Source organism: Daucus carota, chromosome 1 (genome assembly GCF_001625215.2).
Source record: "Daucus carota subsp. sativus chromosome 1, DH1 v3.0, whole genome shotgun sequence".
In the NCBI taxonomy this organism is placed as follows: Eukaryota; Viridiplantae; Streptophyta; class Magnoliopsida; order Apiales; family Apiaceae; genus Daucus; species Daucus carota.
This window is the reverse complement of record NC_030381.2, coordinates 10,445,266-10,459,773: the sequence shown is the minus strand read 5'-3', so window position 1 is coordinate 10,459,773 and position 14,508 is coordinate 10,445,266. Positions and strand designations below refer to the sequence as shown.

At 36.6% G+C, this 14,508-nt stretch overlaps 2 protein-coding genes across 2 annotated transcripts; one reads left to right on the top strand and one right to left on the bottom strand.

The window, feature by feature from the left end:
• Positions 1-908: 908 nt before the first annotated feature.
• LOC108203222 (probable protein phosphatase 2C 22) lies at positions 909-5,800 on the top strand. The gene is made up of 4 exons (XM_017371980.2): positions 909-1,256; positions 1,944-2,150; positions 2,786-2,997; positions 5,038-5,800. The coding sequence occupies exons 1-4, from the start codon at positions 1,164-1,166 to the stop codon at positions 5,600-5,602; spliced, it is 1,077 nt and encodes a 358-aa protein (XP_017227469.1). The 5' UTR covers positions 909-1,163; the 3' UTR covers positions 5,603-5,800.
• Positions 5,801-6,062: 262 nt separating this feature from the next.
• On the bottom strand, positions 6,063-13,661 carry LOC108203227 (pleiotropic drug resistance protein 1). The gene is made up of 24 exons (XM_064091924.1): positions 13,205-13,661; positions 12,976-13,096; positions 12,743-12,831; positions 12,582-12,666; positions 12,269-12,428; positions 12,116-12,192; positions 11,939-11,992; positions 11,752-11,842; positions 11,078-11,379; positions 10,712-10,993; positions 10,232-10,548; positions 9,987-10,147; positions 9,781-9,884; positions 9,543-9,699; positions 9,367-9,447; positions 9,112-9,281; positions 8,700-9,032; positions 7,974-8,264; positions 7,816-7,899; positions 7,484-7,617; positions 7,160-7,387; positions 6,879-7,050; positions 6,554-6,808; positions 6,063-6,459 (listed from the first exon to the last, which is right to left on the bottom strand). Exons 1-24 carry the CDS (start codon positions 13,531-13,533, stop codon positions 6,202-6,204), a joined length of 4,335 nt encoding a protein of 1,444 aa, XP_063947994.1. The 5' UTR covers positions 13,534-13,661; the 3' UTR covers positions 6,063-6,201.
• Between the last annotated feature and the right edge of the window lie 847 nt (positions 13,662-14,508).

Here is a 14,508-nt window from a genome sequence, read left to right as displayed (position 1 = left end):
AAAGTCTCTCCAATTCATCTTGTGTGAAAAAAGTTCCTTTTCTTCTCTATTATGATTTTCTATTATCATTCTGTGTTTTTACATACATATAGATCTACTTGCTTCTACTCATGATTTTTAATTTATACAAATTGTCGAAGATCTCAATCTTGTTATAAGCATACAACGAAAATTCAGCTACATTCAGAGCCTATCACGCATATATTCCATTCAAAGGCCATACCTACCAATTAAACATCCGTACACCTTCAAACTTAACAATCCACATATAGTGACTGAATCAAGTGAAGCAGAATTCTGTATCGACGAGAAGCACTACTTAAGTAGACCAAAAATGTTGCAGTATTAAAGGCAACATGATCAGTCTTCCAACAACTCTACGTACTTGAGCTATATCAGTCAGTTTATGGTATCAAAACACATCATTATTAATATTAATATGAAGAGTGAAAAACACATAATTCTCGAACTCTAAAATCCGTAAATTTATAGTATCAAAAGTGAATACGAAAATCTGATACAAGGTCACAATTAACATTATGTTTGTAAATATGATTCAGTATACAGTATTATAGTATATACACCCAACTTGGGTATAGTAGAAGATCGAGAGGGTATAGCAAAAGGTCTAGAGGGTTTCAGAGAGGCTATTTATGATTTTAATAAAAGTCTATTAAAGTATTTCAAAGTTATGAATTCGTAAAAAAAAAGTTTGTTAAAGTTTTTAAAAGTCATTGTCTCGGGAGTCATGAATTGTTTTTGAAATCTTAAGAAATAAACGAGAGTCATTAAAAGTCTATAAAATCCATTAAAGTCATCCTCCCAAAATTTGTCATTAAAAGTCATGATACAATACGAGACCCTTAATTTGGAAATGAGATTAATGTGAAGCAAACAAGGCAAACACGAGACATGAGTGTTCTACATCGCAAAACGACACTGTTGGCACATGGTAAATGTGTAATAGACAGTTAATAGTAACAGATAACGACGGCAGAAAGTGTGCAAAGTTCTAAAAAACAAGAGCCAACCCCCAAAGCAAAATCCCATTAGATCCACAGAAGCCTGTGTATTATTTGCACATCTAGAATTTGAAGTATCGCATCTTCAAAGCTCTAGTTCTTACGGTTTAAGAAGGTAGCAATTAGTCGTCGTGAAGGTCAATGATGGTGAACCCAGGAACTGACGATAAACCTCCCAACCCATTTGTTCGTGACGCCTCTTGTAAGAAGTCTCTTGTTCGACACCCATTACCGGTAATCTTATTTCATTTCTATATAGCTATAGAAATATAGAAATGGGCAGTTTTAATTTGGACTGGATTTGTGATATTACCTAATTTTGAACTGTGTGTCATTTTCAGTTTAACAAGTCTGGATCAGTTGCTGTCTAGTTTCTAGTTAATAGTCCATAACTTTAATTGAACCATCTACTGTTATTTGGATGACTTGGTGTGTGAGACTTATAAATCTTAAATCTTTGTGCATCAGTAAAATCAAAGCATTTGTGTATTTGTGAATGAGTGTTGTCCGCTATTAATTTTCCATTTTGCCGCTTGACACAGAATAAAACAAGAACTAACATTGTAGAGAAAGAGATTAACATCACATAATCACAGGTTAGAATGTGAGAGAACTTTAGATTGATACTTCAGCATCTTCGCAGTTGAAGCACATATCTGGTAGTCTTCAATGTAATTACCAACTGGACAATGGACAGAAGTATCAAAAGAATTAGTAAAATTTACGAACCAACTACTTTTAAACAGTGTTTATATTTTATTATTTTGAAATATGAAATGACTCCTGTCACTGGGTTGTATCTTGTTATTTACCGTATATGCTGAGTTGTTATATTTTGTCGCGTGCTAAAGCCTGTATTACTTTATATTTCATTTGATTAAGTACTACCTGTAGCATAAGGTTTTAACTGGATATTTGCAGGTGAAGACAAATGCATCTGAAAATTCTGTGGAACCAAGAGCTTGTGGTGAAAATCCTGATCTTGAATTTTTACCTATTCTTCGTTCCGGGGCATGGGCAGACATTGGGTTTCGTTCAAGCATGGAGGATGTGTATGTTTGTGCTGACAATATAATGCACGACTATGGGGTGAAAAACTGTGACTCTGGGCCAAGTGCCTTCTATGGGGTACTCTCTCTCTCTCTCTCACACACACACACATTGTTCATTGTGTATATTATATTTTTTCAGGTACTATTCTTGGCTGTGAATGGATGAAAACTTGTGGGTGTTGTGTCTTTTTGGATGTGTGTTATGTAGGGAAAAAGTTATTTTGTTTATGGTCAGTTGTCCCTCGAATCATGAGTAATTATTTTTATTATGCTGAATGTTTTGTATTGGAACTCCATATATATTTTTGCAAATTATAGGCGTCCCTTTCATACAAGTGAAGTCTGAAAGTTACACGGTTAGGTGTCTCTGTGGCCCAACAGATTTGCAAATTTGCAAAGTTGCTTCTTAGGTTTATGCTCGATACTATAATCACTTTTAACTACTCTATTTGGTTGCTCTAGAATTAAATGAAACTGTCATTGATCAGACACCTGCTTGTCCTGTGTGTTTGTTCTAAATTATACCAGCTTCACTATATTCTTGGCATGTTGGTGAATTTTACCACACAAGAATACCTGGTAACCTCTATTGTCATAAATTTACTTCCTTCAACTATTAATATGAGTTCCCTGTTTTAGCTGTATATTTTTTCAGATACTGTCTATCAAGTAAATGAGTACTCACCGGTTACAATGTGATTACTGAGACAGGTTTTTGATGGTCACGGAGGAAAGCATGCTGCTGACTTTGCATGTCACCATTTGCCAAGGTTCATTGCTGAGGATAAAGATTTCCCTGCAGAGGTTGAGAGGGTCCTGGCTTCAGCCTTCCTACAAACTGACAATGCTTTTGCAAAAGCTTGCTCTCTTGATGCTGGTCTTGATTCTGGGACAACTGCATTGGCTGCTCTTGTTCTTGGGAGGTTAGAGCTTTTAATTAATTTTGCAATATTTTGTCCAAGTAGCATTTTTCTTGAAAGTCTATGTTTTTGGTAGCCAAAGACCTTTATTTCCAAGTTGTAGGCCGTATGCAAATGGTAGATAAATTTTATTTTAATAATTATCTTATCATTAAGGAAAAATCAATTTCCAAGCCCTTCAACTATTGTGGCAGATACTGGTTAGTATTATGTACCTGAACTAAAACAACCTTGTTCATTCTTGCTTCAGTAAATTGACTTCTGGGTGTTGTATTCTTCTTTTAAAACTAATATTAGCTACGATTATGTTGGAATGTGAAAACAATTAGAGCAGTGATAAAAATGCAGCTGATTATGTTTGTTTGAACCCTTGAACAAGTTATTTTGTAATTCCTGTATCGTAATTTAAAAAAAAAAACATAATGGCCTGTTTGGAAACTTAGATTTCATTTGAAATCCTGGATTTGATCAAATGACATGTTTGGCTACACAAAAATAGTTGGATTTTTGAATTTTATTTGAAATCTTGGACATTCAAATACTAGTATAAAAGTGAGAATTTGTAATGATATCTCAAATCATGTCATTTAAAATCCAAATTTTGAAATGAAATACATGTTTCCAAATGCAATCTAAAGGCTTATATATATTGAAGGATTAAAGTCCTATCCTAAACTTTATCCACAAAAGAATTTATTGTAGACCAAACATGTGTTCTATCTCCAGAGTTATTCTTGTGACTTTGTAACTGCCTTGATCAAATCTCATCCTCTTCATTGCCTCTTGTTATAAGCCAATATTAACTACTGATTACAATCAGATATTCGAAAAACCTATGTTGGAACTTGGAAGTAGAGAGTTCCGGTTCCTGGTAAATTGGCCGTTTGAGATTTTTTATGGATTTGGGGTTCTAAAATTTAGTCAAGGTAGAAGGATTTTAGAAGAAACAATGATGGCAATGTGATTTAAGGATAGAAGGTCGGAAGAAGCGAGAAAAGTTAAATTCATTAAAAATAGGCATTTGGAGAGGCCTTCACTAATATTCTGCCATAATTATATAATACTGCCACCTATCTGGGGTGAAGGCCAAGAAGGTATTCACGGATGTTTTGGTGGTGAAGTCACATTGTTGGCTTAATAACCATTCGCCTCTTTCAGTCTGATGAAAGTCTCAAGTCACAGCTGGACCTTATTGTAGTAGTTTTTGTGCCCATAATAGGTTGTAGTCATTAAAGAATATGTCAGAAGCAGTTCAGGTCTTGTTAAAAATCCTGTACTTCAGATCCTTGGTATTAAAAGGAAGCTTCTAAAGTAACGTAGGTCAAAGAAAGGATTATTCCTATTAGAGCTGCTAACTTTGGTCTTTGTTTGAAAGGCTAAAGAATGAGATTTTGTTACTATAGGATTTTTACCTGTATTGACAGCTCATTAACGTGTCATTAGTTGATTCATATCACTACAGACCAGCAAGTTCCTAATGTGAAGAAGGCTATTTGTTTAGGAAGGGTATAACCTCACAAATATTAGTTATATATTCTGATGAAGTGTTTTTTCCAAAGATCTGGGACCTTAGGCTAACCTCCTTAATAGTTGAGGAGATGGAGAATTGATTATCCTATTAAAAGTTGCAAAAACTCTAATTGTAATGCTTATGACCTGATCTATTAATTTGATGAACAACAAACTCTTGCTCTGGATTTTTGCTATATTTCATGGCCTTTTTATCTTGTTTGTCTTACTTTTTCTGTATCTGTTCTTGGCATCCTTTTCTTTTACTCTTTGATATGGAAGGCTTGGGTCTTGGCTGGTTCAATGCAAATGCTATGCTTCTTTAGTAACTAGTGCAGGCACAATTGTTGCTGTCAGATTAATGTAATGCGTGTTTGATCTTTGAGGTCCTGAGACTGCACTCCCTTTATTTCTTCATTGCTTTCTTGGTGTTCACTCTTCATTGCGTTACTTGGTATTACAATAATTTTTGCTAAATATATGTCCATTAAGCATGTTTATCTGTTAAATTTGGTTATTTGCTTATTTTGGCAGTTCACTGGTGGTGGCAAATGCTGGTGACTGTAGAGCTGTACTATGTAGAAGAGGTAAAGCCATTGAGATGTCAAGGGATCATAAGCCAATTTGCTCAAAAGAAAGAATGCGCATTGAAGCTTCCGGGGGATATGTTTATGATGGTTACCTTAACGGTCAAATAAATGTTGCTCGTGCTTTGGGGGACTGGCACATGGATGGTCTAAAGGGTAGCAATGGTGGCCCCCTAAGTTCAGAGCCTGAAGTAATGAGCACAAAGCTAACTAAAGAAGATGAATTCCTGATAATAGGCTGTGATGGAATCTGGGATGTGTTTATGAGCCAGAATGCAGTTGATTTTGCACGCAGAAAGCTTCAGGAGCACAATGACCCAGTTATGTGCAGCAAGGATTTGGTTGATGAGGCTCTGAAACGAAAAAGTGGGGATAATCTCGCTGCTGTCGTGGTGTGCTTCCAACCCCAGCCACCCCCAAATTTGAATCCCCCCCGAGGAAGAGTGCAGAGAAGCATATCTGCCGAGGGCTTGAAGGAGCTACAAAGCTTCTTAGATAGCTTGGAAAATTAGGATGGTGACGAATATGTTTCTTCTTTCTAGTTCTTTCTAGTTTCCAGTATTGTAGCTGGTGTCTTAGAGTTTAAAGAGTTTTTGTCTAACTGTAACATATGCGGCATTAGCTCTTTCCTATGTTTTAACTTAAGACTTCTTTACAATCGTATTTAGGAATCCTGATGTCAGCTTATCGGAACTTTACATTTTGATTCATATGCATGACAGTCTTGTGCAGGAAGCATGCTAAAGCTATTAGAACGCTTTAAAGAGCGTTGGTACAACTTTAGCTGATGACTTCCAGAATCAAACTGGTATCTGAAGCTATGAGTGTTCCTTCTGATTGAAATCTGCAATCAGCCAGGTTCATCGTTCGCTGATATATACACTAACATTGTGGAAGTAATAGCTGTTCTGTGTTGTGGATGCATCTAACATGTTTCGTTTCACTTACTAGTAGCTGCTATAAGACCTTGCATACATGCAACTCTTATATATACTTTGTGAACAACATTAGAGTCCCTTGGCAAAACTGAGAAGAAGGTACAAAAATATACACATATATAATACATTAGCAAAACCCCTTTAGACTTGTTTGTTTTGTACCCTGAGTATGATCATCTGTTCTGGAAGTTGAATGTCCTGATTGAATATGCAAAAATGAAGCCAAAGAGTACAGCAAATCCAGATATGATTATCGCAACATATCCCACAAAATCATAGTCGAACCCAAAATAGTCCTCTATGAAATGTTGCACCGTTTCACCTGTGTCTAGCTCGTCTTGTAAGTCCCCGAATTGTGAAGCAACTAATCCGTATAATGTCCAGGCAATGGGGCAAATGTAGTAGTACCATCTCCACCATATTGGTATTCTCTGTAATCAGATCACAAGTTCAAACTTTTTAGCTACATGACTTGCTTTATTTTACACCAAGCTGCGGAGCAATCATATGAATCGAAGGACTTACTGTTTTCGGAACAATGAACCCAGAGAAAAGGTTCCATAACGCGTAAAATGCAGATGAAACTATGGCCGCGATGTTGTGGTTTGGAGTGACGGCAACTGTCATCATCCCATAGAAGGTGAAGTATAGTAATGTGAAGTACATGAAGAAAAGATGCCAGAAGAACTTGACGAATGTCCACTCGAATCCGAGCATGGCATATACTATGAGTCCGTAAAGGATTGTTTGTATAAAACTGTAGGGAAGCTCAATCAACACCTGCACAAGAAAATGTCATCATGCATCTCATCATTCTGCACTTGCATTCAAATTTAAATGCAGTCTATACCTGTCCAACAGCATATGGAAGAGCTGAATACATCCCAGCTGCTCTTTCCCTGTAGAAGACGGTTCTTTCAATAGCGACCACCGGCTGCACTGTTGTGGCATTTTGTACTCCAAGGAATAAAACGGCGGCATACATAGAACCCATTGAATTGAAAAGGTCTTGTTTATTCCTCCTACATTCGGGAAAGAGAAACATATTCAATTTTAGTAAGGTGATCCCCTGATTATGATCCTGCAGCTAGGAAGTCAGATATAACAATGCACAAACTGCATTGGGCTCACCTGCTAGAACCTACATTCCAGAATATGGTTCCGAACAATAATGCTATGAAGACTGTGAAGAGGAATCTCACGGCATTGTATGGAGGATTGCGCCAATATGACCAATTCTGTTTCCACAGGCAAGCCATACATTGGGTGTAAAAGGACTGAGAGTATTGAGTTGGGAAGTACAAATCCTTAGAACCTGGAATAGGTGTGCTGGCTTCCTTTATCAATTCTTTGTTTCTCCTAAATCATGCACCCCAACAATATTAACTGATTGAACTCATTAACTTATATATGCTAGAGCATGCTACATTTGAATCTTGAGGTAGGATTTTCTACCTGTATAGTTCCGACTTCTTGTACACTTGAGCAAAGTCGACTCCTTTTGTTGCTTCACGCGATTCTGAAGTTATATCCAACATCCAAGTTGCTGGATTCTGACCATCTTTTATTCTGTTAACTCCATTGATTCCCTTGAACAAATTGTAAATATTAAAACCGGCAACATAATATAAAATGTTCTGGAATTCAAATAGTATCTATGGTGGAGTCTGAAATCCAGTACCCCAATCATCTTAAAATGTTATTTTGGACACTAAGGTTGAATACACCTACAAATATATTCATGCAGATGCTTATGATTTAAGTTTTTGCGGACTGAGTTAGCTTACCTCAAAGTACTCAATTAGATGGCAGGAAAGACGGCCTAATGGACCGACATATATTTCTTCACCTCCTCGTTTCAGCAGTAAAAGCTGCATTTTAGAATTTATCAGCAGGATTCTAGATTTAGCTTATAGAACAAAACATAAATGTTATGAAATTTTACCTCATCGAAAGCATCAAATATATCAATGCTTGGCTGGTGTATGGTGCAGACCACAGTTCTTCCGGTATCCACTGTGTTTCTCACTGTTCGCATCACAATTGCTGCAGCCCTGGCATCAAGTCCTGAAGTGGGTTCATCCATAAAGATTATAGATGGATTGGCCACCAACTCAACTGCAATCGTCAGCCTCTTGCGTTGCTCAGTTGAAAGACCATCTATACCAGGTAATCCTACTAGAGCTTCTCTCAAAGGACTCAGCTCTACAAGCTCCATAACTTCCTCAACAAACATCTGTTAGCCAATAAATCAATTTTAGTGACAGAATCTATATGCCATGTATGTCAAAAGGTATTGACTCGAATCTAATTGGTGCCCTGAAGTATGTCAATTCGAAAAAATTGTTACAAATTTTTTTCAGAATTGTATTGAACCCCATAGTATGATTTTTGATAAATTTTCAAGTGTTTGTTAAATTAACTGAAAAAAATATAGATTTTATTGTTAAAAATTAAGCACTTCTAAGTGAGACCAACTACCTAATTTGGTGTAATGTTAGCAATTCTCTGTGAAAGTAATGTTTTTTTCCAATAGACATAAATCTGGGTTCAATTTATATGAAATATGATCCGAAACTCGTTATATTCATACTATAATACTTTATTGTCCAATATAGGCGTGAGCTTATCGAATCTATGTGAGACTAGTTTTTTGAGAGGGAATCAGCACCTGTTTTGTTGTCGCGTCAACTTCAGGAGGCAATCGAAGCCATGCAGAATACTGCAAGGATTCATAAACTGTAACATGAGGAGAGTGAATATCAGTTTGCTCACAGTAGCCTGCAATGCGAGCAAAAGTTTCTTGCTTCTTCGGGTATCCAGATATAGTGATTGTTCCCTCAATATAGCCACCTGTTTTTCTACCAGCCAAGACATCCATCAGAGTAGTCTTTCCAGCTCCACTAACACCCATTAGAGCTGTAAGAACTCCTGGCCTAAATGCGCCACTCACACCTTTTAAAAGTTCTAGCCGTTCTTCAGTAACACCTTGAGCTTTCATTTCCTATAATATAAGTTTTTTTTTTATAAGTAGAGTTGAGCGACTATTGTATTCATTTGACCTTATGAAAAGCTGAGGGTACCTGAGGCATATCGACCCTGTAGCTTATATCGTCAAATGTGATGGAAAGTGGTTGAAAAGGAAGAACCATTCCATGTTTCTTCTGGTTATCTTCATTAATAATACCCACTCTAGCTGACATTGACCTGGAAGATACACTTCTTCGATCTTGGTTCCCTTTTTCTAAATTATCTTTACAACCATATTGTTAGTGCTAAGGCAGATAAGTTTGTCATCAAGGGAAATCAAGAATGAGATTCCACATACGAGTTCTTACCCTTTGAGGAAAGCTCAATATATTGTCCACTTCTTTCAGCTAAGATTTCTTCTGTTAAAACTGCCCGAGACTTTCCAAATGCTGCACAAATTGACCATTTCACATGTTAGTTTCACTAGATAGATGAACACACTTCTGCTGTACTTTTAGTATGCACAAGTACCGTGAGTGCTTACGGTTCAAGTAAGTTAGAGCTAACGTGAAGATGAAATTGAAGAGGAAAACATAGCCAACCAAAGCTCCTACTCCAATCCAATACCAGTATGCTTGCGGAAAAAGACCACGAGCCTTCATCACCGATACTCCTAAAGGTTCTGTTGCATTAGGAAGAACCTGCATATTGATAGTGCCACATTTAAGTCATAAGAGCACCCATTTTCTTTCCATTTGTAGCAATATTCTTAGGGTACCTACATGAGCCCAACTCTTTCCCAGGAATTCATTCACAGCTACAGCATTCTGTGCATACATGAGAGGCGAAAACCAATAGCCCCATATCCACCATGCCTTGATGTCATCTGTGCAAATCAGGTAGAGAAGATTTTATAACATATAAGTTAGATCTCCAGGATAAGAGTATTAAACCAATGTTCAAGGTCTATATATTGAACTGTGTTTACTTCTTGACATGACGAATCCACCCAACACAAGTACTGTGAGTAAAGCACATGAACCAAATGTGTTTGCCACAATGATGTTCCTTCCCAAAGCGCCTATGGATCGAAATAGTCCAGAGGCCATTTGGTTAATCACCACAAGCAAAAGGTACTGTTTGAAAAACCTGGGTTTGTAAATGAACACATTATCAGTATATTGAAACCATGATTTTAGAAAGATTGCGTAAGATTCTACAGAAATGTAATACCTTCCAGCATCTGGCTCAAATCCCATGACATAATAAGTCATGCAGACCCAGACTAAAGCTTCTACAATAGTTATTGGGATCTTGAGGATCCAAGTGGGTAAAGAATATGCCCAAGCAGGGAAGAACAGAAGGTCCCTTTGCTTAAAAAAGACCGGAAGTTTAATAATGCTCAAGGCAAGCTCGGAGAATCCATTGAACATAAGTGTAATGATTCCAAAAAAGAGAGCACCTAGGTAAATCTGCCCGTCATCTAACGTACGTTTAGCCATTTCTGTTCGTAGAAAGACTGTCATTGCTATGGAACCAACAAATATCATCTGCAGAAAACCATAGAATTGGAACAAAAATTTAGTATTCATTGTTTTTTGCAGCATGTTGAATCCAAATCCTGCACAACTTTTTATTTCCTTGCGTGTGTACCATGACAAAGAGTCCCACCTAAGAAACTATATAGAAATTCAGTAGTGACATAATGCTTACTTGTGTCATCTTAAATGTGTAGACAAATGAGTTCCTCCGCATAAGCAAAAATTCTCTAGCTATACAAGCTTTTAGTAGTTCTTTCTTGCTAACCCCGTACTTCTCTGTGGTTAAAGCAGCAGGGTGGCCTTTGGCTTTGTCAAATGGAATTGCAAGGTTATCACCTAGTTTCACACCGACATGAAATGACTGAAATGCTTCTGCTAATTCTCTAGCGCTAATAAAATGATATGGCTGGTTTTTATGTAACCAGTACTGCTCTTGATCTTTCCTTGATGTCACCTAAAAGAAAATTTTGATTAGATATTGATAACTTAAAAACCAGCAAGCATATAAACTTTGAACTCTAAGAGTTTAGAAGTTTACTTCTTGTAAAAAGTCAGCAACTCCTTTCCTCTCTGGACATACAAATCCCATGGATTCGAAGAATTCTAGCACATTTTCACAGGGACCTTGATAAACAATATGCCCATCAGATAGTAGAATAATGTCGTCAAATAGGTCATAAGTTTCTGGGGCTGGCTGAAGAAGTGAGATTACAGCAGTCCCCTGAAGGATGTGTATGGATTGCCTGATTGAATTCACAATCTGAAACGTTGTCGAACTATCCAGACCAGTTGATATCTCATCCATGAAAAGTGCTTTTGCCGGTCCAACCATCATTTCCCCTGTTTCATTATACACAAGGAATTCCATGAGAAAGAATAAATAAAACTAGCATCACGGGCAACATATTGCAAGGGAATCAGTATAGGATACAAGTCCCATGAAGTGTTCAATAACTATGCTATATAGCGTAATTACTTTAAATTTGGAAGAGAATCAGTATAGGAATTCCACTAAGTGTTCAATTGCTATGCTATACAGCCTAATTACTTTAAATTTGTGAATGTGCAGTGAAGTTTTATATTCACTGAGGATTCAGTGATGAGATCGAATTGTCTTATATTAGAAGGCCAGATTCCAAGGTCCCAGAATCAGTATAGAATACAAGCCCGGAATCAATATGGAGCTAAGCTAAATAAGTTTATGCCCTTTACCTGTTGTTAGTCTCTTCTTTTGTCCTCCAGAAATACCTCTAAACATTTCATCTCCTACAATGGTATCAGCGCAGGCTTCAAGTCCTAAAATCTGGAAAAGAAGGACGAAAAGAAACGATGAATACATAGAAATATGTTCAAAAAAGAACATCTTTGTTGTTTTTAACTGAAACTATTTAGTAGGTACCTTCAGAGTATAGTCCGTAACAACACTAGACTCCTGCCCTTCTAGTGATGTTGCCTGTAGAATTCAAGTAACAAGTTCCCGTGTTCATTTAGCTCTATAGAACAAAATAAAATAAACTTTTTCCATTTTTTTCCTTAAAAAAAGAACTTGAGCAGCTAACTAGTTGAGGTTCTGTACCTTCATGTATATATCAATATCAGGATCTGGCTTGATATTTGCTTCTTTTTCTCTCCTGGACAGTTCTAGTAACGTTTCTGCAAGATTAAAAAATGGTTGATAACATTTGCCAAAACTATGATCATGTCTAGTTCATAGCATGTTTTAACTAACCATAACGGGCTCCAACCCCTTGACATCTTGCGGAAAAAGCAAGTGTTTCTCTGACTGTCATTTCTCCTATGTGAAGATCATGTTGACTTATATAAGCTGATGTTCTTTGCGGAACAAATTCATCCATACCAGCACCATTGTATGTCACTCTTCCAGATACCTGTCATTAAGAAAGTACTTATCTAGTTGGTAGACACTCTATAAAATTTCCAAACAAAATAAATATTGTGCGCTAATAATTTTGATGTTTCTCATATTTACTTGATTTGTGGTTGCTCTTAACAGAAGCAATTAAAGTTGGTAGATTACTTACTTGCAGATCTGATCCAAGTTTTCCAGCCAAAGCTAAAAGAAGAGTTGTTTTTCCGGAGCTTGGTGGACCTAAAAGCAATGCCATTCTGCAAGAAACCGGATCAATAGGATTAGAACTCCGACATCAATACAGCATATATGATGTAAGTTTAGTTTTCTCACCTTCCAGGCTTAATGATGCCACTAACATCATGAAGTATTGGCAGTGGCTTCTTTCTGCTGGGAAGAAGATGGAGATAGTTTAGCGTGTCCTGTTTGTACATACACAGAGTTAGAACTCTGATTTGAAAGATGTGTAAACCAAGATATGGAGAAAAAATTCATCACATGAATCCAACAAGACTCCACAACTTGGTGATCATTGCAAAAAATTTGTTGTGCTTTCGATGACTTACCTCAAGAATATTAGCGGAGAAGTTAAATATGGTAGGTAGTGCTCTTCCTCCAACATAGGCTTCTGCATCAACACTTAAATGCTCAAATCTGACTTCAATAGCTGGAATCTCAAGTCCAACTCTGTCACAAATCAAATATAATTTTAGGAAATCGACTCTGAGAAATATGTCACATGGCCAATAATATCAGATAAATTAGGAATCATGATGCTGTGAAGTAGATGTTTACCTATCGATTCTTTCCTTGAGTTTCAACAAGAATCTCTCATTATCTTCTTCTGCAACTTTAACCAGCCTCTCCAAGAGGCTTCTTTTTTCAGCTATTCCAAGGCTTTTTATATCGATTTCTCGAGCTTCACCCTCTTTTTCAGTCAGTAAACCTCTCCTAATCCGAAGATAAGTTGGCAGTTTCTCAATCGCAGCCCATGTCAGTGCTTCTTCATCATCTTGCTCAACAGAAGTTCGCGAAAATATATCTCTGCCACTACTTCTCCATATGTTAGAACTGCTTATTCTTGCACTACTCACTCTAAATATGTCACTTCCTTCCATATTCATCAACAAAATTTTCTTGATGTTTCATGCAATGTAACATGAAAATATGTTTAGTGCCTATCTATTCACCTCAATGCATTACAAAGACTGGAGCTTCTCTGATTTGTTAAGTAATTTTGATGGGGGGAAACTAGAAGTATAAATAGCATATCAAATGTAGAGGGTCAACTTCAAAACACTATTATGGTGGTTGATGTTATATCATCAATAATGCACAAACATAAAGTATGACTTTGATAACAAAATAAGTGAGTGAATGAGTACTCTAATGCCAACTTATTACATTACTATACACATCTTTATGCATTACAATCATCACCACCACTACTATAAAAAAAAATCTTATTGCTAGACCGGAGCCTAAAATGCAATATATCTATAATTCTCGTATTTGTCGTGATGGTCAAGTTTGTTGCATCTTTTCCAAGTCACATTCCTATTTATTTGAAAAGGAATATATAGTTTTAATTGATATTAAAAAGTAGTTAGAAACGTGAATTGTCCAAAATGTTCAATGCAAGTGTTTCTAGAAAGGCAGAGTGGTATTAAAAAGAGGAGTCAATGGGTACGAAGCAAGGAGAGAATAGAAAAATGGGAGATTCCAACAGGAAGTTGTGGGTGTAAGGTATCGTCTGGATGTTCCTTGAATAACACTTGTAATCTTTTTTAGTGAAGCTTATTAATGACTTAATACTCTTAAATAATGCTAACATCCCGAGGTGATTCCATATTTGTAAATCATGCATTAAATTATTACATGGGATTTTGTCTGTCTCAGATCCTGTTTTTAATGCGACTAATATATGCAACTAGCTGTGATGCACATGCATCTAGGCATGTAGCTTGGTTTGGATAAGAAACTCAGCAAAATGAAAATATGATAACAATTCAACAAATAATTAGTTCCATTTTTTCATCAAGTCAGAGAGATGGGAAGAAGCTGCCCAGTGTGCATATCTTCTTAGACCAAAATTATAT

Bases quoted from the DNA above. Each gene is read 5' to 3' on its own strand.
- LOC108203222 (XM_017371980.2), top strand. From the start codon at position 1,164: ATGATGGTGAACCCAGGAACTGACGATAAACCTCCCAACCCATTTGTT. The intron at 1,257-1,943 runs GTAATCTTATTT...GGATATTTGCAG, and splicing joins TTGTTCGACACCCATTACCG to GTGAAGACAAATGCATCTGA. The intron at 2,998-5,037 runs GTTAGAGCTTTT...TTATTTTGGCAG, and splicing joins GCTGCTCTTGTTCTTGGGAG to TTCACTGGTGGTGGCAAATG.
- LOC108203227 (XM_064091924.1), bottom strand. From the start codon at position 13,533: ATGAATATGGAAGGAAGTGACATATTTAGAGTGAGTAGTGCAAGAATA. The intron at 10,148-10,231 runs GTATTACATTTC...TTACAAACCCAG, and splicing joins TTTGAGCCAGATGCTGGAAG to GTTTTTCAAACAGTACCTTT. The intron at 9,282-9,366 runs GTAAGAACTCGT...ATGGTTGTAAAG, and splicing joins TATTGAGCTTTCCTCAAAGG to ATAATTTAGAAAAAGGGAAC.